The sequence below is a fragment of the Epinephelus fuscoguttatus genome, linkage group LG2 (assembly GCF_011397635.1).
Source record: "Epinephelus fuscoguttatus linkage group LG2, E.fuscoguttatus.final_Chr_v1".
Taxonomy (NCBI): Eukaryota; Metazoa; Chordata; class Actinopteri; order Perciformes; family Serranidae; genus Epinephelus; species Epinephelus fuscoguttatus.
This window is the reverse complement of record NC_064753.1, coordinates 51,428,322-51,454,525: the sequence shown is the minus strand read 5'-3', so window position 1 is coordinate 51,454,525 and position 26,204 is coordinate 51,428,322. Positions and strand designations below refer to the sequence as shown.

Sequence of the window (26,204 nt, the reverse complement as noted above, 5' to 3'; positions counted from 1 at the left end):
TCAAACTGAACGTGACTGAATGACTGGTATGTATCAGCTGATGTTGTTCACCGCTGTTGAGGTGAAGCACAGTAAGAATGAGTCATGTGACAAATATGTGTTTATCAGTGTGTTGGTTCTGCTGTTGCTACATGCTGTGTTTTCTTCAGGCCGGCTGGTATGTGATGGTTTAAGAAACCAGTGTGACCACACCTGTTCAACATCAGCCGGCTCTGTGCAGGTGAACTCCTGTCGCACCATCACACACTATTTATAGTTTTGTCCTCTTTGACCTTTGTTAACTGATACACGTCTCCCTCAGGACGTGTTGTCCACATCCTGTCACAGTGGTTAAAGTCAGACCCACACCTGGACACCAGCCTGGTTCAGGTGTAGTCTGCCACCTTAGTTACCATGGTAACATAGCTTGTTTTGAACCATTATGCTTCAGATTATTACCACCACCCAGGACCTTATGATACCCTGCTTTGGGTTGTCTGTCTGTCAGCAGGCATGATTTTTATACAACATAGTGGAGGGTTGAAGCACAGGCCCCCATGCCTAATGAAGACCCCCGTTACATTTTTGAGTGGATCTGAATCAGAGAGCAGATCGACAATTTATTTTTCATTTTAATTAACATTCTCTCTGTTGGCACTGTACGTTTCTGCAACTGTAAACACCTTGCATTTTTATGTTACATACATATCACATCAGTGTCTCGTAAGTGATGTAGTATCTGAGCTGACTGTGTCATCAGGAGGTGGAGTGGATGGTGGCTGGTGTGACACCTCGGGGAGACACCTGTCAAGCTGCAGACACTGTTCAACACATTTCCAGCAGGGATTGCGCCTCCAAAACAAAGTATTTTAAGCCCAAACATGATCTTTTCTAAACATAACCACGTAAAATGTTTGCGAAATGGTTATGGTCAGAAAAAGATCATGTTTGGGCTTAAAATACTTGTTTTGGAGGCAAAACACCCAGTTCTGAGGGCTAAAAAGCTGCTAAAAAAACAGCCATGGGTCGATTAAAAAATACCCACGTGTAGGGGCTTAAAAGCCGCCAAACAACAACGAATCAATAAAATCCCAAAGTTTCTGTAGTTTGTTGGTGTTGAAAAGTGTCTGCAGCTTGGCAGGCTGATACACCAACGTGTCACACCGTCCACCATCCCCTCCACCTCCTGACGACTCAGCTCAGATACTTCGTCACTTTAGAAATGCTGATTTGATATGACGTGTAGAAATGTGACATATTTGTGGTTTGCAGAAATGTACAATGCCAACATTCTCAGAGACTGGGTTGACCCCACAGTTTGTTGAGCTGGTTCACACTAAAGCAGGAAGCAGTAAAAACACAGTCAGCCGAGTTCATTCAGAAAAACACACCTCACGTTTATTGACTTGTAGTTCTCTGGGCAGAAGCCGACGCTGACAGATATTTGGCACAAAGACAGATTAGTTTCATTCAATTTTCCACACGACGACCTGAATCACAGATGAGACAAAGACAGCAGCACATTCCTGTGTCTGTGTGTTCAAATACAGAGTGATTAAAGAGCCACACTGACGCCGACAGCTGGATGAAACACATTCAGGTCTCTGTGGTGGAACCAGACGGTTAACCCCTCCTCACGACTGGTCTGGTGTCAGTTCAAGTATCTCATGAGCAGAACGGCCTCTGTGCAAGCAGCGGCATGTTTCTGTCTGTTGTTTCAGTCACTGCTGCACAAAGAGGCCACGACAAAGACACGACACACAAACAGCCTGCTGCACCAGCTCAACATTCACTCCACCCACAAATCAATACTCAAGTTCATCAGGAGGTTAAAGCCACAGCAGCTAACAGGGCTAACAGAGCTAACGGGGCTAACAGGGCTAACAGAGCTAACAGAGCTGTTTGAGGCCGCAGTGACCTGTGGAGGGACAGGGAGCATGGACTCTTATTGCTGCAGAAACAGAGCTCTGAAAACAAAACACTGATCATTACAGTATACAGCATTCTGAATTTCTTTACACAGGGAAGGACTTCTTCATAGGTACATGCTACTCTGTGACGCGTTCATGTCATGTGGAAGTTTTCAGAATCAGCGTATTCGATCCAAGTCACAATTAAGACTGGGAAGTTGGATTTTTCCTGACAGATCTGACGGGTACGTACATTCAGTCATCTCTCCGCAGAGTGTTTCGGCAGTGAGGTAGAGTTACTTTGAAATACGTGGAGCCAATATTTGTGTTTCTTTTGTTTTGATACCAATATGAGTCAGATAATGAGACAGTGAGACTGTCAGAGAGCTAAATTCTGCAGTACTGAGTCTGACAGCTGGAAACAATCACAAACATCTTCTGTCCCACATGACCTGAATGCAACATGAGCAGTATTTCTCCTTTAAAGCTGGGGTAGGCAGTTTAGTTTTGGCATCATTTGGCAAAAATCCCATAACAACCTTTGATCATATTGTAACTCAGTGAGAGAAAACCTGATTCCTGCTCCTCCTCTTGTTTTCAGGAGACTCTGTCCAATCACAGGTCATTTCAGAGAGACAGCATTCCTATTGGCTGTACCACACAAGCAGATGTGCGTCAAGCTTTGAAGCCAATTTTCATGGTGGCCAAACAGTAGAATTACAGCTCCCTAGTCCGTCACGTGACACCCTGCAGCGCAGAAAAACTTTTTCCCATCGACTTACGTGGCAAAAGAGACATGGATACATTTTTTTAGCATCACAGCATCGCACTAGTTTAACCTTCTGCTAACTGGAGCTGAAGACTCATGTTTACGTAGCTAACGTTAGCTAGAGCCTCCAATCCCAGTGTGTCCTCCGCCTCACTCTCTGCCACCACAGACCACCTCGCTGGGAGGAGAGCAGGTAGCAGCTCCAGAGACTGACCTCCAGTCAGATCAAACCCCAGCTCTGAGGGACCGGACAGCCCCGCCTCCCCACCAGATCAGCAAACTTTCTGTTGCTGCTGTTACACAGGTTAGACCTGATGCTGCTGCTGGACACCAGCCTGCTGTGACACCCGGTGCTGGAGGGTTTGAGCTGGCTGAATTTGAGCCGAAGCAGTCCCAGTGATGCGGAGGGAGCGTGGGCGGAGCTAGCAGCTAATTCTTGTCTCATCTGTGGTCTGATAAACAGAGAGAGAGGGGTGCAGAGAATGAGATAAGATTAAACAAATCAGGTGGGAAACGCTGGGTGACTGTACGAAGCGCGGGCAGAGAGGGAGGAGCTGCAGGAGGATTATTTAATTCTGATGATTTTTTCCGCCTTTATGAGATTTCTGCCTCCCAAGCTTTAACAGCATCAGCACAGGAACGTGTGATGTCATGATGCGAGCATTGGACTGAGACACTGCGTCTGTCTCTGATTGGTTGAATTGTGTGTGTGCAGTGACCTGCAGCAGCAGTGTGTGTGAAAGCAGCTCTGACATTAAGGCGAACACATTCTTTGGCAAAACAAGGCGACAGAGTGAAAGTAAAGAGACGTGCACAGCCTGCTGGTGGAGTAATACACCCACACACACACACACACACACACACACACACACACACACACACAGGACGATGGACACGCAGCAGAGTAAGGCAGTTATAGACAGATACACACTGTATAAATGTTCTTATGCTCCTTTTTACACACTTTGGTCGTTCAAAATAAACTCCTCTGTAGATCTAAGATATCTGCAGCTTTATAAAATACATTTCAGATTTAAATGAGAAGCTCTGATGGGATAAATACAGGTGAGAGGGTTCATCAGCTCAGAGTGAAGCAGGTGAGGCTCACTGTCAGCCTGACCTCCATTGAAGGATCATCATCACAACACATTGTACCGTGTGTCAGTAACATGTTTGAAATGAACAGTCATCATCAGTCAGTTTCCCCCTCCAGCACATGATTGATTACATTGTATTGATTGTAGATATGATCAGTGCTACACTGTTTATCTTCTCCTATGACGACGTACAGACGAGCAGCAGTGTGAGGCTGATTCTGTCAGCGGGACGTGTCGGGCCGATGGACTCAACGACCGAATGAGGACAAATATTTCCTCAAGTCTCTCTGATGATTAAAGTTACAGACAAAATGTCATCAGATGTATAAAATAAGGGTTAAAAAGACGTCACCTGTCTGTTGTGTGTGCATTAATCTTCCCTCGAGAGCTGGTGATGTACAGCAGCAGTGATTGGACGAGAAGGTGACCTCTGACCCCTGCAGTCACATGTTAAAGATGTACTCTGCACCAGTTTCCTAAAAGCACACTGATACAGCAGTAACCATCACTGATGACCTGCTCTCAGTGACAGGTGGGTGCTGGTTCCTTAATGACCTGTACCTACAGGAGCCAATCACAGCGCAGATTTTGATGCCTCATTTTGATGTCAGATTGTTTACATAGCAAATCTGTGCGGTAAAACGTGTGTGTGTGTGTGTGTGTGTATGTGTGTGTGTGTGTGTGTGACAGCGATGCTGCAGCGAGCCGAGCAGACAGAGTAAAGTTAAAGTGTGTGAACCGTTCACGTTGTTTGTCAAATAATAAATGCTACAAGTTCCTGTTTGTCATCACCTGCTACAGTGACGGACGTTAGCCCTGAAGCTAGCCTCCGACTAGAACCTGGCCAGGCTCATTTAAGGTGGACTGTTAAGGTGGACCATGGTGATTTTTTTTATCGTAGAGACGGTCTCAGCTGCTCCTAAAGAGAGAACACAGAAATGTCTGTCTGCAGAGCCTCTGCAGAGTTATTGGAGATCATTATTGATCCTGACACAAAATGTATGTTGCCATTATTAGCAGAGGTGGCTGCATGTCATACGTGTGCAAGTCTCAAGTCTTAAGTCTGAAGTCCAGTTCAGACCAAAGATTGGTGACGAGATGAAACTGTTTTAGAACGTCACAGAGCAAAGTGTCAGCAGTGTGAACTGACCGGTCTGAGCTGGACTCAAACCAGCTGATGATGTCACCTGACACTCAGCTGGTCAAATGGCCGGCGGCTGGTTTTAAAGCACGTCACCTGTTTCAACAGCCAATCAGCTTGTAGTGAAGTCAGCTGGTCAAGTCAAAATGACCACAGACGGCGTGTTGGCTTGCTGCAGCAGTCGATGTTGTGGTGGTCGTATCAGTGACGTTAGCATACAGCTGGTCTCTTATTATCGTCGTCGACACCTCAATCCTCAAATCCTAACTTTATTATATTTGGCCCCGCCCCCTCTGATAGCTGCCTTGTGTGTTGACCTCTGCTGGTCGGCTGCGTCCTAACAGGTCGTCAGGTTTGTACACACATTAGAAATCACCTGATGATTCAAAGACACAATGTAACTTCTTAAGATCTAGAAAAATGCAAATATTTAATTAAAATTCCAGACTCGTCTCCTTCAGGCTCGTCAGTCAGGTGAAGACATATCACATCTCCTTCTATAAAAGTCCCTGATGTATCTATATGACATATAGACTCAGACCCTTGAACATCATTTAGACTTGTGTCATGTGACACTCAGTTATTAACACGTCTGCCAGTGATTGTTTGATGTATTTACTTTTTTAATTATTTATTTTTATTTCTTAGTTTTGTTGATTTTGTTTCAGTCAGTTTGTGTCAGCTTTGTCTTCTATCTGACCACACAGCTGTGGAGCCTCTTCAGTCCTTAAATCACATTTTTGTAGTTTTTATATGATGAAGGCTGATCTGATGTTTTTTTCTGCTCAAAAGAAAACAATAAAAATTACTGATCATAAAAAAAGTCAATACTTGTCAGGTCATTTGTGACAAGTCATGAATACCAAGTCAAAGTCAAGTCGAGTCTTTGATCCTGTTAGTCAAGTCTCAAGTCATCAAATTTGCGGCTCAAAGTCTGACTTGAGTCAAGTCATGTGACTCGAGTCCCCCACCTCTGGTTAATGGCACTGTTACTGTTATCTGATGTTTAATTATTGTAGTCAGGTTTAAATATGTACATTTGTTTTGTTCTTATATATATTTATACAATTAAGTAACTTTAAACTGATGAGCTTTTATATATTGTTCAATTTCAAGCTCAACTTTTCGTTGTCAACGTTGTTTGTGCTTTTTTTTTTTTTTTTGTAAATGTACTGTACCATCAACAGACGCAGCCGGAGGCATTCTGTTTTCAGGTTGTCTTGTGAACACAATATCTCAGGACCTCAAGGGAATTTCTTCAAATATGGCACAAACGTCCACTTTGATTCAAGAATAAACTCATTAGATTTTGGCAGTCAAAGGTCAGAGTTCACTGTGACCTTACATCCATCTCAATCTCAAGAGGGCCTCGAGGGACTCAGATAAACTCAAACATAAACATGTTTGTCCATAACTGAAGAATTCATTCACTAATTCTGACCAAACTTGACTCAAATGTCTAACAGGATGAAAAAATGAAGGTCAAAAGGTCAAAGGTCAGCTTGACTGTGACATCATCATGTTTTAACGTCATATCTCAGGAACAGAAGGGGAGACATTTGGTCAGATACTGAATTGGTGACTCTAATCTTGAAACTGTGCTGATTGTATAGATCTTCTGTGTGTGAAGCATCCATGTTTTCACTGACATGGATGGAGACTGTCAGAGACACTGGACTGGTGGGCGGAGTCATACAACCACAGGGTGGACTGGTGGGCGGAGCCATACAACCACAGGGTGGACTGGTGGGCGGAGTCACACAACCATGGGGTGGACTGGTAGGCGGAGTCATACAACCAGCTCAGGTGACATCAGGACTTTATAACAAGTTAATGAGCAGGTGTCAGAGCGTACACAGCAGGAAGCAGAGAAAGCTCTGAAAATCACAGAGAGTGCAGGATAAACACAAATGTATCGGGAAAAACACGAGTGGACAAAGCTCCAGATCAAGAGGCTGACGTTCACTGATGATGGTGTTTACAGACTGACGGACAGACTGATGGACAGACTGATGGACAGACTGATGGACAGACTGATGGACGGGTGGTGCAGAGTAAACCTTTAAGCTGACTCGGACTGCAGGAGGGTCACATAACCCACCATCAGAGTGACACTGTGAAGCTGAGAGGAGACGCAGGGAGCTGCTTTCTGATTGGACGATGTGACGGGCCGCCTGATGTCTGTGTGTGTGTATATATGTGTATATGTGTGTGTGTGTGTGTATGTGTGTGTTGCAGTGATGGCGTCCTGCAGTCCGCTCTGCAGGCGTCAGATGTTTGACTGATGTGGGATCTGTTACAGCTGGGTGGGGCCTCGGCTGTGCGGCTCGCTGCTGCCAGGCGGCGGCACTGTCACCAGGCTCCTCAGGTAGACGCAGGGGTTCCTCCTCCTCCCTGAGCCGAGGGCGGAGCCTGGCGGTGGTGGGGGTGGGGGCAGGGAGCCGGGGGGCCTCTGAGACGACATGAGCGGCTGCATCTCCTGCAGCGCTCCCTCCTCCTCCTCTTCTTCCTCCTCCTTCTTCTTCTTCTCTGGGAAGCTGAAGGAGCCCTGCGACACCTGAGCTCCAATGGAGGAGGTGCTGCCTGCCATGCTGCCCGCCGCGCTGCCTGGTGGGGTGTAGGAGGCCGGGCGGGGGCCTCCCAGCCTGGAGAGGGCGCTGACACGGGGGTGTACGGGCTCCGTGTGTGCGGGCGGCGAGGAGATGCTCTCCAGGGAGGAGATGCTCTGGTTCCAGGCCTGCTGCAGGTCCACAGGGATGATCTTTGTGGCCTCCACGGAGACGCAGGGGGGAGGAGAACCCACGCCGCCCTTCCACGGCAGGTGGCTGTCTGCACTGGGGGGGGAGGAGGGGCCAGCTGATGGACTCTGAACCCCCTCCAGAGCTGCAGGAACTGACAGAGGACACAGGACAGTTAGAACACACACACACACACACACACACACACACACACACAGATGTGTCGCTGCAAGACTGAGAAAGAAAAGTTTTATTTAGAGGCCATTGATTCCAGCAGGAGGAGGTTACTGGTGACTGGAGCAGAGCTGTGAGGAGCAGCCGCTGGTCTGTCAACTTAATCAATGTGTGTGTGTGTGTGTGTGTGTGTGTGTGTGTGTGTGTGTGTGTGTGTGTGTGTTCTCACCTGATGTGGGTCGTTGTTTTGGCGTCTCTACCTTGCGAGCGATGAAGGTGATGCCGACGTCTTCGTCCTTTTCAGGGTCTGAATGTTCACCTTTCTCCTCCTCTGACTCCACAGGGACCACCACTGGGTCTGAACACACACACACACATCAGTACACACGTTACCTCACATTACCTCACGTGACATCACTACACGCGCTGATAACGTTAGCGGCTGATCCAGGAGACGTGATCTGCGTCTACATGTGAGGAATCTCCGTCAGGATGATGAGGAAGTGTCTGAGCCGACATCATAAACACCATCATGTGACTTTATTAAATCATATTTTATATTTTCAGGTACTTTTGTTTCTGTAGAGTGAGACATTAGAGTTCAAAGGTCTGTCTTTATCTCAGTATATGTTTCCATTTAAATGTCTGGAGTCAGTCCTGTGCGGTGATTTCCTGTCTGTCAGGTGAGAAGTGAACATGTGGACAGTGAACTGTTTTCACCTCACTGAGTTATTCTGTTTATTTATTCATACATAGACTTCATTTATTAGGTTTTAAGGTTCAAATCTTCTCCATGCTCTGCCTCTCTGTATTTCTTATAGACCAAAACTTCACTGTTGAACCACTGAACATGCTCCATTAATGATAAATCAGATAGGTCTGAATGTGTGTGAGTGAAGGTGTGAGGACAGAGGGAGGCGTCTCCTCTATAGACTCCTCTTCCTCGTCTCAGGAGGTTCATCTTCATCTCTGTGATTTTAACAAACTGTTTTAATGTGTCATAAAAGTGATGAATATCTTTTTTTTTTGCCTTTATTGCACAGGACAGAGTGAACGGAGATGAAAGAGAGAGAGAGTGGGGACTGACATGCAGAAATGGTCACAAGCCAGAATCGAACCTGCGACCGCTGCAGCGAGGCATTGCCTCTGTACATGGGGCGCCAGCACTATCCACCACGCTACCGACACCCCGTGATGAATATCTTTAAAGTGTCTCGCCTGTGAGTGAAACTGATGAACAGGATTCTGAGTTTAGTCCTGTGAGTCTGAGTGTGAGCAGAGAGACGAGCTCACAGCTGTCTGATGTCTGTGCGTCTGTACTTACTCTTGTCCTGCCAGCTGACGTTGCGTCTGGGTTTGTCGCTGCTGTCCTCCTTGGCGTCAGATCCTCGGCGCTGTTGGAAGCAGAATAAACACATCAGTGAAGCTGCAGCCATAACAGGAAGCAGCACCTTCAATCAGCGCCGCGTTGTGTCTCTCATCACAGAGCAAAGAAAATGATCCACGTCTAATTAAAGACGCTCTGTAGAGTCAGAGCAGACCTCTGTGTGTGTGTGTGTGAGTGTGTGTGTGTGTGAGTGTGTGTGAGGACACCTTACTGACTGAAATCACTCTGCTTTGACCTCTGACCCCTGCGACCCCCTCACTGAGTCATGTTTACGTCTTCCATCAGATCAGCTCTGGTTCTGTCTCATGAAGCAGCTCATGATTAACTTCTAATAATCTGAGTTTATTTCTTCAGACTTCATAGTTTCTCTGTGTTTAGTGTTCTGTCTCAATCAGACTCATCAGTGATGATGTCACAGTTTGACCTGCTTCACATTTAAAACTCGCCACACTGATCAACCTGCCGTCAGCTCTGTGACGACGCTGTGACGCCATCATGAACATGTGGTGAGTGTCTCTGACCTTCTTCAGGCTCCTCTCCTTCTTGTGTCGTTTGTGTCGGGTGGATTTGAACGTCTCCATGCGGCTCTTCATGTTCCTCTGAAACACCTCCCGGTCCTGACGCTCCTTCTCCCCCAGAGGCATGAAGTGACGGCTGTAGTGGGACTGATACTGGAGGGACACCACACATGGCACGACACGTCACAACACAGATATCAGCACAGACGCCTGTTGATGGTATTTCATCAGTTTGTACTCCAACAAACAACTTTTTTTTTTAAAGATTATTTTTGTGGGCTTTTGCCTTTAATGACAGGACAGAGAGTGAAATGGGGAGACAGAGAGAGAGTGGGGATTGACATGCAGCAAAGGGCCGCGAGCCGGATTCAAACCTGCGGCTGCTGCAGCGAGGCGATGCCTCTGTATATGGGGCGCCGGCACTATCCACTACCCTATCAACGCCCCTCCAACAAACAACTTCAACTCTGAAATCTTCAAAATAACAAAGTTTTGTTTCCTCTAGAGGAGCCTCCTCTCCAGCCAGTGCTCCTCCTGCTGACAGCACCTCCTCCTTTTCTGTTTCTGACCCCCGTAGGCTTCTGAGAGGCCCCTGGAAAATCAAAATGCTCTCAAAGGACCCCTCTAGTCCTTGAAAAAACCTAAGTTCCCTTAAAGCTCTCCAAGGACTCCTACAACCTTTACAAACCTTCTTGAGGTTCCCAGGACTCTCTGTAAGGACCCTGTTCTGTTACACAGTCCCCCAGTCCCAAATGGATCCCTTACAGACTCGTTGACTCAAGCCCTAAGCCCTTACAGACCTAGGACCAATTCAGTTCAGGAAGTGGTGTCCCAATTCTCCGTCAGGTTAAGAGCTAACCTGACAGAGAGTTGGGACACCACTTCCCCTCACATGAACGTGCAAACCCAAGGGGAAGGGCCAAGACAAGGGCTAAGTGGAAGAAATGGAATTGGTCCTAGGTCTGTAAGGGCTTAGGGCTTGAGTCAACGGGTCTGTAAGGGATCCATTTGGGATTGGGGGAGTGTGTGTGTCTGACTGGTTCTCAAGGACCCCAATAACTTCTTTACAAGCCCACTAGAACCTGTTGAAAGACACCAGGGACATTTTCAAGGACGTCTCAGGCTTCCTGAACCTCTTCAGTACGACCTCTGACCTCAGTGAAGACCTGAACTTCCTCTGTGGTCAACTGAACCTGCTCAAGGACTCAGTGTCCTCAACGACCCAAAGAACGTCTCCAAGGACCCTTAAAATGTCTTTAAATCATTGTCTTTACATTTTAAAATGTCAGTGTGTGCGCATGTGTGTGTGTGTGTGTGTGTGTGTGTGTGTGTGTGTGTGTGTGTGTGTTACCCGTCTCCTGGGTTTGTACAGGTTCCCTGCCAGAACGTGATGCGTCTCCATGTCCTCCTCTACTTTGGCTCCAAGGACGTTATCGATCACCTGAAGGTCCAGACACACACCGCTGCCGTTCTCACGCCTGGAACATGTCAACAACCCGTCAATAACACGTCAACAACACACAGTTAGCATGGTGCTAATAAAACAAAGCCAAGACAGTTCAGGCTCCACGTCAGGCCCACAGGAAGTGCGCCGGGTTTTTGTCATGGCCAAACAGTTGAACTATAACTCCTGTTTTTGATTTTTTTAAAATAAGGTCTAAGGTTTATAAGGTTTATAAGGTTAAATAAGGTCATGTAACTGATGAAGACAGTCATGTGACTCACAGGTAGTTGGTGACATTGGTGACTTCAGGGAACGAGGCTCTGCTGGCCATCGAGGGCAGAGACAATCTGGCTGAGGTCAGGACGTTCCCCCCCTACACACACACACACACACACACACACACAGGTCAAATGTCAAAGGTTAAAGGTTAAACGCATCCTCTCATTCTTACTGTGTCTCCACTTGATGACCACATTTCCCAGAATCCTCCAAACCTTTTCCAGGATGTTTCTGTCAGTATCCTTTTTTACACAGAGATGGTGCTACAGAGCTGCTACCAAGCTCTGCCTTTTTATTTTCAAACAGAACCAGCAACCACTAACTGCTAACAGCTGCTGTTCTTCTTCTTTGAGTTAGCCGCTAACTGCTAACAGCTGCTGTTCTTCTTCTTTGAGTTAGCCGCTAACTGCTAACAGCTGTTTTCTTGGCACTGTTACTGCCTCTGCCGCCATCTTAAAGGTGAGTCGACTCTGCCCCCTCACTCTATGATCGCACTTTTTATACAGAACGGCGAGGCAGAGTAACAGCGTAAAGTTCCTGCCTTAAAGAGGAAGTGTTGAAGGGGCTCATCAGAAGAGAAGCAGTGAGTCTGTGCTCACTGTGACCTTCAACTTTAACTCGGGTTTCAACCTGTCAGGTCATGAAAGGTTGTTGTTTTAGGCTCCGCCTCTTGTCAGGTGACACTGACATCAGCTGCTCACAGTCAAACTGTCTGTCATCAGTTATAACAGTCAAACTGTTGGTCCACACAGAGTCCGCTGAGCTGCTATCTCCTCCCTCCTCCCTCCTCCTTCCTATCTCCTCCCTCCTCCCTCCTATCTCCTCCCTCCTCCCTCCTCCTTCCTATCTCCTCCCTCCTCCCTCCTCCTTCCTATCTCCTCCCTCCTCTGTCCTACCTGGTCGATGACACTGATGGCGTCCCTGATGTTGATCTTCTGATAGGCCTCCCACAGTTCACTCTTCCTGTACACAGACTTCCTCAGCAGCAGCTTACTGAGATAGTTCTTATCAAACTGCTCCCACCTGATGGACACACACACACACACACACACACACACACACACACGCACAGATGTTTGGAGGCAGCCATTTTGAAATCAGGAGCTGTGATTGTTTCCTGCTCAGGTAAGAAGATAGAAGTTCTCAGTGTGACATCAGACGGCTCAGTGAGGAGTCGTCACTCTGTCTCATCACCAGGTGAAGGAGGAGCTCCACCTGCTGTTCACTGTCAGTCATTACAGTAATGACACATCGTCCAGTCTGAATATCTGTCTCTATCTGTGTAGGATTTATTACAGCGTAACATGACATCACTGTGACTTCAGTCTGATGTTTATATGATGTTATTATCATATTAAAATGCTGTTATATTCAGATATAATATAAGACATCAGGATAATATGAGTGTGATGAACTCACTTGTCTCTCCAGTGATGGTACCCCTGCAGTCCTGCAATGTCCTCCACTGCTGTCAAGATGTGGTCAAAGGCCTGTAGACAAACAAACAAACAAACAAACAGCATATGAGCAGATGTCTCCAGTGTGATCTGAGGATGATCTGCAGTAATAGATGAGACTGAAGAAGATGAAGAAGAAGAAGAGGAAGTGAACCAACCCTCTCGTGGATCTCCTCGTTGATGGTCGGTTTCCTGCTGGTGGATCGAGGAACTTTGAGCCATTTCACCAGAGGTTTGATGGTGAGACCCTGAGACAGACAGACAGACAGACAGACAGACAGACAGGCAGTTATCAGACACCTGACTGATGATGATGATGATAATGATGAGGTGAAGAAGAAGAAACAGGAACTGACTTCAGGTCTCTTTCTTTTTCAACACATAAACTGAACAGCTGGAAAAATAAGTTCATCAACTGATGACAGAAAATGAATCAGCTGCTAATCGTCACCTCTCCAGTAAGTTTACAGCTTCACAAATGAGAGGATTTCTGCAGAGTGTAAATCAGGGTCATGTTCACTGTGATGTGACGACAGACACAGATCAGCTGATGATCAGCGGCAGTAGCTCAGTCCATAGGGACTTGGGATGGCAACCGGAGGGTCGGCAGTTCGAGTCCCCGTCCGGACCAAAATATGGAGCGTGGACTGGTGGCTGGAGAGGGGCCAGTTCACCTCCTGGGCACTGTCAAGGTGCCCTTGAGCAAGGCACCGAACCCCCCAACCACTCAGGGTAGGAGGAGGAAGGAGGAAACTTTGTGAATACGACCCCATGTTTTATGTGACAGTGACAGTGTTCCTGTTGGAGGACGCATTGGGATTATTGGAATCTCACAGTTCCTGTGCAACCCAACACACAACTTCTGGGGTAGAGAGGAATTGATCTAGTGTAAATAAACTGGGTGTTTCATTTATTTATCAATTGGGTGGTAAATAGAGGAGGGATAGTTTTATATGAGTTGTAAATAAATTTGGGCATTTGTTGAAATAATTCATGTGTTAAAAGAAAAAAATGTAAGAAAGGGGTGGGACATATAGGTTTTACTTCGACCTACTCCTTTACAGAAACTCTTATCGTTGTGTTGTTTTTTTTATTATGTTCGTTTTTATTTTTGGTTCAAAATAAAGTCATTCATTCATTCATTCATTCATTCATTCATTCATTCATTCATTCATTCATTCATTCCTTGTTTAGGCATCATCAGAATGATTATGGATGTGGGCAGGAGCTGACACACACACACACACACACCTGAATGAATGGATGGTAATAGAACAAAAACACTCTATATGACCTCTACAGTCAGAGTATATAAACTCTACAGTCAGAATATATTAACTCTTCAGTCAGAGTATATTAACGCTACAGTCAGAGTGTATAACCTCTACAGTCAGAGTATATAACCTCTACAGTCAGAGTATATAAACTCTACAGTCAGAGTGTATAACCTCTACAGTCAGAGTATATAACCTCTACAGTCAGAGTATATAAACTCTACAGTCAGAATATATTAACTCTTCAGTCAGAGTATATTAACTCTTCAGTCAGAGTATATTAACGCTACAGTCAGAGTGTATAACCTCTACAGTCAGAGTATATAAACTCTACAGTCAGAGTGTATAACCTCTACAGTCAGAGTATATAACCTCTACAGTCAGAGTATATAAACTCTACAGTCAGAATATATTAACTCTTCAGTCAGAGTATATTAACGCTACAGTCAGAGTGTATAACCTCTACAGTCAGAGTATATAAACTCTACAGTCAGAGTGTATAACCTCTACAGTCAGAGTATATAAACTCTACAGCAGATATTAATCTTTAGGTCTGTTGGATTTGATCCAGTTAAAGTCAGTCGGAGTGAAGATAATAACCTGCAGTCTTCACCACAAACACTCAGAGCTCATTGAAGCTTCATAACAGCTGCTCTCACAGACACAGAGAGCAGCTCTGATCTCAGGTATCTGTTAGTGTTTTCAGATTGAGGTATTTTACACATTTAAATTTTTTACACACACAAAAAAAATAAAAATATACACACCTGCAGCTGAAATCATTAGTCCATTAATCAATAAATGGATTGACAGAGAATAAATAGATTTGTCCATTCTGGGCTACTGTAGAAACAGAAACAGAAGTGCAGTGCCATTGAAAGTGACGCCCTGTTTGGCTGCAGCAGCACTGGCTCTCTGTAGAGTTACATTTGCTACAACCCGCCATTATAACTTGCAACCAGTTGAAGGCGAGCTAATGTATGATGGTAAGTCCTTACTGGAATCACAACAGTCAAGCGGTACAGATTATGTAGACATGGCACTGGAGGAACGCCTGCATTACCTTGGACTGCTCCCACGGGAGGACCCAGCCACTACGGAGGGGGATGGAGGTTACGCCACAGGAGACGGAAGCGCGGTTGTCGAGGTGAGCTAACGACTAGGCTAAAGGCTAACCCATGGAGGATACCAATTCCATCTGTTCTCCTATCGCATGTCCGCTCCTTGGAAAATAAAATGGACTTACATCTGCGCCTTCGGGTTGGGGAACGGGTCCTGACTGTTGTCTGTGCTTATGCGCCGAACAACAGTTCAGAGTACCCACCCTTTTTGGAGTCCCTGGGAGGGGGCTGGACAGTGCCCCGACCGGGGAATCCATTGTTCTGTTGGGGGACTTCAACGCTCACGTGGGCAATGACAGCGGGACCTGGAGGGGCGTGACTGGGAGGAACGGCCTGCCCGATCTGAACCTGAGTGGTGGTCAGTTATTGGACTTCTGTGCGGGTCGCAGTTTGGCCATATCTAACACCATGTTCAAACATAAGGATGTCCATCGGTGCACGTGGCACCAGGACAGCCTAGGTCGCAGGTCAATGATCGACTTTGTGGTCATATCATTTGACCTGTGGCCATATGTTCTGGACACTCGGGTGAAGAGAGGAGCAGAGCTGTCAACTGATCGCCACCTGGTGGTGAGTTGGATCAGGTGGCAGGGGAGGATGCCGTGCAGACCTGGCAGGCCCAAACGAGCAGTGAGAGTCTGCTGGGAACGCCTGGTGGAAGAACCTGTCCAGATGATCTTCAACTTCCACCTCCGGGAGAGCTTCGACCGTGTCCCGAGGGCAGAGGGGGACATTGAGTCCGAATGGGCCTTGTTTCGCTCTGCCATTGTCGTGGCAGCTGTTGTGAGCTGTGGCCGCAAGGTCGCTGGGGCCAGTCGTGGCGGTAATCCTGAACCCGCTGGTGGACACCAGAGGTGAGGGGAGCCATCACGCTGAAGAAGGAGGCCTACAAGACATGGTTGGTCTGTGGGTCTCCGGAGGCAGCTGACAGGTACCGGCGGGCCAAGTGGAGCGCAGCAATGGCAGTCACAGAGGCAAAAACTCAGGCATGGGAGGAGTTCGGTGAGGCCATGGAGGAAGACTATCAATCAGCTCCAAAGAGGTTCTGGCAAACCATCCGGCACCTCAGGGGGTGAAGGCGGCAACTTGCTCACATTGTTTACAGTGGGGGTGGGGAGCTGCTGACATCAACTGGGGACATTGTCGGGCAGTGGAAGGAATACTTTGAGGAGCTCCTCAATCCCACCAACACGTATTCCAGTGAGGAAACAGAGACGGGGGTCTCGGGGGCGGGTCGTCCAATTTCTGGGGCAGAAGTCGCCGACGTAGTGAAGCAACTCCGAGGCGGCGGAGCCCCGGGAGTGGATGAGATTTGTCCTGGATATCTCAAGGCTCTGGATGTTGTAGGGCTGTCCTGGCTGACACGCCTCTGCAACATTGCGTGGACATCGGGGGCAGTGCCTCTGGAGTGGCAGACCGGGGTGGTGGTCCCCATTTTCAAGAAAGGGGACCAGAGGATGTGTTCCAACTACAAGGGGATCACACTCCTCAGCCTACCCGGTAAGGTCTACTCCAGGGTGCTGGAGAAGAGGGTCCGGTCGATAGTTGAACCTCAGATTGAGGAGGAGCAATGTGGTTTTCGTCCTGGACGCGGAACCGTGGACCAGCTCTTTACCCTCGCCAGGGTGCTGGAGGGAGCATGGGAGTTCGCCCAACCAGTCCACATGTGTTTTGTGGATTTGGAAAAGGCTTATGACCGTGTCCCCAGGGGCATCCTATGGGGGGTGCTCCGGGAATATGGGGTTGGTGGCCCCTTGCTAAGGGCCATCCAGTCCCTGTACCGAAGGAGCATGAGTCTGGTTCGCGTGGCTGGCAGTAAGTTGCACCTGTTCCCGGTGAGGGTTGGACTCCGCCAGGGCTGCCCTTTGTCACCGGTTCTGTTCATAACTTTTGTGGACAGAATTTCTAGGTGCAGCCGAGTGGTGGAGGGTGTCAGGTTCGGTGACGGGAGGATCTCGTCCCTGCTTTTTGCGGATGACGTGGTCCTCCGAGCTCCATCGAACAGTGACCACCAGCTCTCGCTGGGATGGTTCTCAGCCGAGTGTGAAGCAGCTGGGATGAGAATCAGCACCTCCAAGTCTGAGGCCATGGTCCTCAGCTGGGAAAGGCTGGATTTCCCACTCCAGGTCGGGGGGGGAGGTCCTGCCTCAGGTGGAGGAGTTTGAGTATCTCGGGATCTTGTTCATGAGTGAGGGTAGGATGGAGCGGGAGACTGACAGGCGGACTGGGGTGGCGTCAGCAGTGATGCAGGCGCTTAACCAGTCCGTTGTGGTGAAGAGGGAGCTTAGCCAGAAAGCGAAGCTCTCGATTTACCGGTCGATCTACGTTCCAACCCTCACCTATGGTCACGAGCTCTGGGTAGTGACCGAAAGAATTAGATCGCGAGTCCAAGCGGCCGAAATGAGTTTCCTCCGCAGGGTGGCTGGGCTCAGCCTTAGAGATAGGGTGAGGAGCTCAGACATCCGAGAGGGACTCGGAGTAGAGCCGCTGCTCCTCCACATCGAGAGGAGCCAGTTGAGGTGGTTCGGGCATCTGGTAAGGATGCCTTCTGGACGCCTCCCTTGGGAGGTGTTTCGGGCATGTCCAACCGGGAGGAGACCTCGAGGCCGCCCCAGGACACGCTGGAGGGATTACATCACCCGGCTGGCCTGGGAACACCTCGGGGTTCCTGCGGAAGAGCTGACGGAAGTGGCTGGGGAGAGGACTGTCTGGGCTTCTCTGCTGAGGCTGCTGCCCCCGCAACCCGGACCCGGATAAGCGGAGGACGACGAGTATGAGTATATCTGGATTCAACAACAAAAAGGGAGGTGAGAGACTGCTGTGCAATAATTCTGACAGAGACACAGCTAAACTCGTTTGTACCTGATGCTGCTGTTAGCTTAGCGGGGCTAACAACATTCTGGCCCGACAGAGACACTTTGCTGACTGGAAAGTCCCGGGGTGGTGGCGTGTGCATTTACACAAACAACAACTGGTGTAATAATGCTACTATTGCTTCCTGCCACTGCTCTCCTGACATAGAGTTGTTGACTGTGAAATGCAGGCCATTGTATCTGTGCAGAGAGTTTTCTTAGGTTAGCATTACTGTGACCTGCACAGTAACCACCCACCCGGAGGGCGTTGTTACTGTTGCTGGAGACTTCAACCAGGCCAACATGAAAACTGTCCTCACTCATTTCCATCAATATGTGGACTTTGCTACACAGGGAGAGAATACATTGGACCTAGCCTACAGTAACATCAAGCAGGCTTTCAGAGCAGCACCTCGGCCTCACCTCGGCTCCTTAGACTATCTCTCCAACCTGAAACGTGCAATAAGACAAGCAAAGCGTGCTTTTGGACAGAAAATCCAGGGTTTCTTCCAGGATCATATCAACACTTGGAAGATGTGGGAGGGCACCCAGGTCATAACAAATCACAAGGCTCCTCAGATGTCTTGTAAGGATGACTTGGTCTTCCTTGATGACCTAAATGATCATTTTGGCAGGCTTGAGGTCCATCCAGGAGAACAGTCACTGTGTTTTGAAACTGCTGATGTCCGCAGGACCCTGAAGAACATCGACATATGGAAGGCTGGATGAGATACCTGGGCGGCTGCTCAGGGAATACGCTGACCAGCTGGCCTCGGTTCCTTATGGACATTTTAAACACCTCCCTGAACCAGGTCATTGTTCCATCATGTTTCAGCCATCACCATACCAGTGCCCAAGAAGTCCACAATAACCTGCCTGAATGACTACCGCCCCGTTGCACTTACTCCGATAATGATGACGTGCTTTGAGAGGCTCATAAAGCAGCATATGGTCTCCAAACTACCCTCCAGCCGCGGCTTCCCTCCCACGTCACTGTTTACGTCACACGCTGAGCTACACATTTTGTTACTTGCTCACACCCCCCATTGCCCCGAAAAAGGCACATTCTGTATAAACAAAAGTAGGTAGGCGGCATTTTGCTGCACTCCCCGATTTTGTTTTTATACTGCCAATGCTGAAAAAACACTGATTGGGCTTTCCTGCAAATTTGCACAACTCCTGTTTAAAAAGGGCTGTAGAGACACAAACACTGCTGCTAGAACTGTCCATTGATTTTTAAAACTTTATATATTATTGCAGATTTGTGAACTGTATGTACACAGAGCAGTTCTTATATTTGACAAATTGTATTTTTAACTGCTATTCAGAGTCAATGCAACAAAATTTCTATCTATCTATCTATCTATCTATCTATCTATCTATCATCATCATCCTCATCCTCAGTAGTCTCTCAGCCTCAACATGAACTCATGTCTCTGATTTATTGTGTATTTACATGTGTAGATTTAAACACACACTGATTCACTGAGCTGTGTGCGTATGTGTCTCTGACATCAGTTCCTTCCCACACACACACACACACACACACACACACACAGTCATCACATGTACATTAAACTAAACTAAACATTCTACTGAATGAACTTGAAGTAAAGGATGTTTATACTTAACACTGAGTGTGTGTGTGTGTGTGTGTGTGTGTGTGTGTGTGTGTGTGTGTGTGATGAATGGGTCGTCTTCAACATAAACACTGCAGATTTCTTCTCAGGCCTGAAACTGAGATCTGAACCATCTTCAGATGAACTCCACTGGTTCTTCAGGATGTTTCAGACTCACGTCGTCCATCAGCGACCTCGGCACGCTAACAACACGTCACTGCTGTCTTTATATGTGACACATGACACACAGTCAGACTGAGACAAAGACGTTACTGAACGCATCACGTGTGAAATGAACCAAACCGCAGTGCTCAGTCTGAAGACAGTAATGTTCAGTTCAGTTATAACTGATGATTATTTCAGAAAGAATCTCACTGAGCTTTTTTTGTCCAGAGACACAAAACCAGAGTAGAAATGAAGCAGTATTTATAGAGCTCAGCTTTCTTTACGCCAAAAACTGGAAACTTTGGAAAAACATTTCCAGACTGAGCACTGGTCAGTGGAGGAGACGGATGTTATAAAGCATAACTGACATATTAAAGTGTTATCAACATACATGTGAGAATATGTGCAGTCCCTTTATTAATGATGTGACAGATTCATCAGGCGATCAAATAACTGGATCATTTCTGTAAAAGTGACGTTTCTAAACTTCTTTTGTTTCTTTTCTTACAAATGCTGTTGACAGTTTGTATTTAATGCATTTACTGTGCTTCACATCATACAGGTGAACATTTATTAACATCTATTAACATCTATTAACATCTATTAACACAAGAGGAGCATTTTGTCAGTTCGTATTTATTTTGTGTCTCTGTCTTGGTTCTGTATCAGCACAGTAGTTTTACATTACATTATATTTATATGAATGTTAAAAGCTGAATTTTACGGTGGTTCAATATAAATATTGTGGTAAATAAATAAAAGTGGTCGGTGTGAGTCAACATGAACTGTGTGCTCAGGTGATCCTGAGACGTTGCTTCTCCAGAGGATAGGGCCTGATGATCTGACTGACTCCACTATGTTTCCTGCACACACACACACACACACACACACACACACAGTGTGTTTCTCTGATCACTGTGGGAGGTCAAAGGTCACAATGCCATCACTGTGGTTGCTATGCAACATGAAGGTGGAGAGCTGCAGCAGCTCAGTAACCACAACACTTTGCTGTGTCAGATAATATCACTGGTGTTATTGACTCTGCTGAGGACGCCATGTTTTCTCTGTCTTCAGTTAAATGACAGGGACACAGACGTGATGATCTTATTTGGCCCCTCCGACTCCATCCAGGATAAATCAAACCACCTCGGGCCCCTGGCCCCGGACCTTCATACCCAGAGCAGAAATCTTGGTGTCGTCTTTGATTGAGCTTTAAAATCTGACCAACACATGAACACCGTCGTTACATGGACACGTTTAAATCTGAGCTGCAGAGCCTCGTGAAGTCTCAGATTTTATTTTTAGATTCTGAGCTTTATTTTCTTTTTCACTCATTTATTTCTGCTTCTGTTTTTGGGTTTGTTATGTTTTTTGTTTTTGTTTTTTACATTTTTTTTATCATGTTCTGTTATTTTACTATTTTATTTTATTGTACAGAACTTTGCTTTAAAAATAAATCTGATCTGATTTAATTTGTTCATCTGTCAGCAGGATTACAGCACAGACTGCTGGCCTGTTATTCATGCTGAAACATGGTGGAGGGGGTGAATACTGACCTACAGCATGGGTCACAGAGGAGCTCTTTATATGCTGGATCAGATCCAGATCACAGGACAGACACACAAATCCCTCCAAGAATCTCCACCTAAACATGGAGGGAAGGTTTGTGTGTCCCTGTGATCCTGGAGCCCTGTCGTCTGGAGCTAACAGCTCCTGGTACTGAGGCAGAGTGGTCCCAGAGGAGGGGCCAGACTATGAGTGATTAAGAACAGTTCCACGCAGCAGCAGGTCAGGACTGTTTAGTTGTTGACGACCATCATGTTCATACTGAGCCCAGAACACCGGCTCTGAAACACTCCACAGCACACAACTGGAACAATCTGCAGAACCCTGTAGATTTAAATGCTGTTTGACTCAGAGATGTGTAAATGTGTTTATCTATGAACTGATGTTCTTCCTCTTCTGGTGTCTTCGTCCGTACAAACTGTTCTTCAGATTCTTCTGTTGTTTATTACTTGTTGTTGTTTGCTGGGATTTTTGTGCTTTTTTTGTTTTTAATGTTCTGTAATCAGAGCGTCCTCGTAGAGGAGAGCGTCCTCTCGGTGGCCTTCACTGTTTAAATAAAGGTTATTGTAATAATCAGAACAAAAGAAACCCTGATGACACTGTGAAATCATAGTTCCAGTATGCAGGGCCCAGGGCTCCCCCTCTGGAGCCGGACCTGGGGGCGGGGGGAGCTGGCGAGCATCTGGCGGCTGGACCCTGGACCATCAGGACCTGGTTGGGCTCAGTCTTAAGAAATGACATGGAGCCGCCGCCCTGTGGGCTCGTCACCTGCAGGTACAGCCTCTGGGGTCAGGTGCATTGCGTGCAGGTGTGCTGACCTCTGACATCACAGATCCGATCTACAGCTGAATTATCTTTCGCTTTCGTAAACATTCAGCCTTGGCGCTGGTCTGTCTGTGCTCTCTGAGTGACCCTCTAGTTATTATTATTATATTCATGGTTCCCAGATGATGAACCCTAACATTGATCCCTGATGTTTCCTGTGACAACAACAGCTGGTCAAACTTGTCAAACATGATCAACATCAACATGCTACGCTAACTGCTAATGCTAAACTGCAGATATCTTGGACGTCTCATCCATGCAAACAGTTCACTCTTCACTTTGCTTAAAAAAGAAAATGTTTAAAGGGTCCCTCACTCTCAGAGACTCAGATCAAACTGTAAAACGAAGCAGCGCTGATCAAACATGAACCGAGACTCTGTTGCTGTGCCGCCAATTTCTTGCCTCAAAGTTTTGCAGAAACCACACTGCTTCACTCCATCAAGACTGAGTAAGTGGACCTTTAGCTGTGAACTGCAGAGTCGAGAGAACTGCCGAGCTCAGCTACACGCTAAATGTTAGCATGTTAGCAGATTACACTAACACGTCATCACTGTGACATCATTCAAAGAAACAAATAGAGTGAAACAGTCTGACGACGTCTTCTCTGCACAGCAAGTGTCGTTGTTCCTACCTGGAACATGACGGTGAAGAAGACGACCACAATCGTTGTGGCGACAAAGTAATCCTTTGCTTTGACCTGCTGGCCGTCCAGCAGCACCACCAGAGCGAACGCCACCGCCCCTCGCAGGCCACCGTACGACATCACCACCTGGTCGATCTTGTCCAATGGGACGAGGCGGAAGCGGTTCAGAATCCAGGTCTGACCAACCACACCTGCAGCACACAGGTTACTAAAGGTCAGGATGGTCCAATCAGAAGCTTTACAGAAGTAAACAGGCTGAGGATGTTTGTGTGACACGACTCTGACGTCAGGTGACAGTAAAGCTGAAGATATTTATTCATGTCTAATACTGTTCATGTGTCTGAGGCTCTTTATGCAGATGTCTCCATGTGAGATGGACAGTCAGTGGGAGGGGGCGGAGCCGAGGGAGACGACAGACTTAAAGGTTACAGGAGGTTTTTTCAGTCTGATATCAGCGTGACATTTTAACCTGCACATTCAACATCAGTGATCAGCATCACTAACGCTCAGCTGTGCAGCTGAAATGTCACAACGTGAGGCTGAAACAGAAAAACACACAGCTGCAGCTCCTCCAGCGTCACCGACCAATCAGCTGGTATGACATAATTCACTCTGTCATGTGTTTACATCACACATCATACATGATGAACACATTACTGAGGAGCATTTTAACAGTTTGGATGTTCTTCTTTTCTGTGACATCATGCTCAGCTGAGTTACATACGGGACATTTATTATTCTGTCTCTATCAATCAATCAATCAATTTTATTTATAAAGCTCAATATCACAAATCACAATTTGCCTCACAGGGCTTTACAGCATACGACATCCCTCTGTCCTTATGACCCTCACAGCTGATCAGGAAAAACTCCCCAAAAAACCCTTTAACGGGGAAAAAACAGTAGAAACCTCAGGAAGAGCAACTGAGGAGGGATCCCTCTTCCAGGACGGACAGACGTGCAATAGATGTCGTACAGAACAGATCAGCATGATAAATTAACAGTAATCCATATGACACAATGAGACAGAGAGAGAGAGAGAGAGAGAGAGAGAGAGAGAGAGAGAGAGAGAGAGAGAGAGAGAGATGCAGGTAATGACAGTAGCTTACAACAACATTAATGGAAGTAATAATATTACTATGGAAACGTGTTGAACTGTGATGTGTCTGAGGTGAAATAGGAAGCGGAGAAAGTGACCGACCCACAGCTCTGAAGACGAGGATGAAGACGAGCGTGCAGGACACCAGGCCGGTGTCCCAGGCCCACTTGGACTTGTCCACTGCTGAGATCCCCAGGAAGATGAAGATGATGGTCTCAGCGATGCTGGCCAGCGTCTTCATCGTGTACTTCACTGTGGTCCGAGACTTCTGGGAAATGTTGGCCTCTACGTACTTGTTGGCGCCGATACCACAGAAGGTCATGCTGAGGACAGACAGACGGAGGGACAACGAGACATAAGCAACTGTGTGACAACTCATGAGCAACTCCAAGATACCAAACATGAAACAACTTGTTAGGAAGCATTCTGTACCAGAGTCCTGCGCCGGGTCAGGTGCCCGACGGTTACCCTGCACAAAGTAAGTAAAGTAAAACTGAGCTCCAGTCGGGCAGCAGGTCAGGACAACAATATAGTTTTAATCTGTCATAATAAAGTGCAGTAAAAAGATGTGCAGTATGTGTGTAATATTTTGACACCAGTGTAACCTTTGACCCCGTGGTCACATTGGTCACCGACGTGGAGGACTCCAGCCATGACACTTTGCAGCCCGAGGATGAGGTGGCAGCCTACATGGAGTTGGGATCCTTTGGAGGTTTGATGGTGGTGGAAGGAGCATGCTAACATGTTTCCTAACCTGGCAGTGATTGAATGTTTCCACCATCCAGTCAAAGAGACGTCCAATTCAAGAACGGAGAACCAGCTTCATGTGAGGGACTGGAGCCTGGGGGGGGTTGATCACAGTGAGGGGCGGGTCGCAGGGCTTCTATAAACAGGTCAGGGTCAGGTGCAGCTTTGACTGAAACATAACGGGCCGGTTCAGGCACTGAGCTTTACGGGTACAGGTGGGTGTGGAATTTTCAAAAATTGAAAATGTGGGCGTGCAGCCTCGTTCTGTGGACGATAAACCAGGTGCAGACTTCCATCTGTGTCACCGCTGATGAGGAAATACAGCGAGTGCTGGACGGAGCAGTGAGTGACAACAACCCCGCCCACATTTAAGAGGACTGTCTGAACACACCGAGGGTCTAGGGACCATGTCTGAAGGCTGACTGCTGGTTCCAAAGGGACTGGTGGAACGGGGCTAAAAAAACCTCACCACTGAGTCGTTCCTCAGGGTCTTATGATACAACTTTCCTCACACTAGCTTAGAATATAGTTAAAGTAGGAGTGAAATACTTTAAAGTGGCCGAGCCTGGGCTTCTCATGAGTCACACAGCGAGACATCCAGCAGCTGTTGGATGCTGCAGTTGCAAGGAGAAGACGCTCAACCTTGAACCTTGGTGGTGGTGGTGGTGGTACTGGTCTCTGTGGTGGTGGTGGTGGTGGTGGTGGTGTGGTACTGGTCTCTGTGGTGGTACTGGTCTTTGTGGTGGTACTAGTCTTTGTGGTGGTGGTACTGGTTTTTGTGTTGGTACTGGTCTTTGTGGTGGTGGTGGTGGTGGTGGTGGTGGTACTGTTTTTTGTGTTGGTACTGGTCTTTGTGGTGGTGGTACTGGTCTCTGTGGTGGTACTGGTCTTTGTGGTGGTACTAGTCTTTGTGGTGGTGGTACTGGTTTTTGTGTTGGTACTGGTCTTTGTGGTGGTGGTGGTGGTGGTGGTGGTACTGGTCTTTGTGGTGGTACTGGTCTCTGTGGTGGTACTGGTCTTTGTGGTGGTACTAGTCTTTGTGGTGGTGGTACTGGTTTTTGTGTTGGTACTGGTCTTTGTGGTGGTGGTGGTGGTGGTGGTGGTGGTACTGGTCTTTGTGGTGGTACTGGTCTTTGTGGTGGTGGTGGTGGTGGTTTTTGTGCACTGCTGGAGATCAAACTACTGCAGCTCATATAAAACTGATTTAACTGTTCACGCTGCACTGTGTCCTCTTTCATCGTCAGCAGCTGGGGGAATGGGGAACTGGTCACACTGGTCTCTGTGGTGGTAGTGGTCTTTGTGGTGGTACTGGTCTTTGTGGTGGTACTAGTCTTTGTGGTGGTATTGGTCTTTGTGGTGGTACTGGTCTCTGTGGTGGTACTAGTCCTTGTGGTGGTGGT

General features: G+C 47.2%; 1 protein-coding gene across 1 annotated transcript in view; it reads right to left on the bottom strand.

Annotated features, from left to right (window-relative positions):
* Window positions 1-2,138: 2,138 nt before the first annotated feature.
* Window positions 2,139-26,204, bottom strand: part of slc9a5 (solute carrier family 9 member A5) — a 55,689-nt gene continuing 31,623 nt past the window's right edge. The window contains exons 6-16 of the mRNA XM_049601277.1: window positions 24,160-24,380; window positions 22,947-23,149; window positions 13,052-13,141; window positions 12,856-12,926; window positions 12,333-12,459; window positions 11,439-11,530; window positions 11,065-11,191; window positions 9,717-9,866; window positions 9,133-9,202; window positions 8,038-8,166; window positions 2,139-7,788 (exon numbers count right to left, since the gene is read on the bottom strand). Coding sequence (XP_049457234.1) covers window positions 7,193-7,788; window positions 8,038-8,166; window positions 9,133-9,202; window positions 9,717-9,866; window positions 11,065-11,191; window positions 11,439-11,530; window positions 12,333-12,459; window positions 12,856-12,926; window positions 13,052-13,141; window positions 22,947-23,149; window positions 24,160-24,380 — 1,876 coding nt within the window. The 3' untranslated portion in view covers window positions 2,139-7,192. The remainder of the gene's footprint in view (window positions 7,789-8,037; window positions 8,167-9,132; window positions 9,203-9,716; window positions 9,867-11,064; window positions 11,192-11,438; window positions 11,531-12,332; window positions 12,460-12,855; window positions 12,927-13,051; window positions 13,142-22,946; window positions 23,150-24,159; window positions 24,381-26,204) is intronic.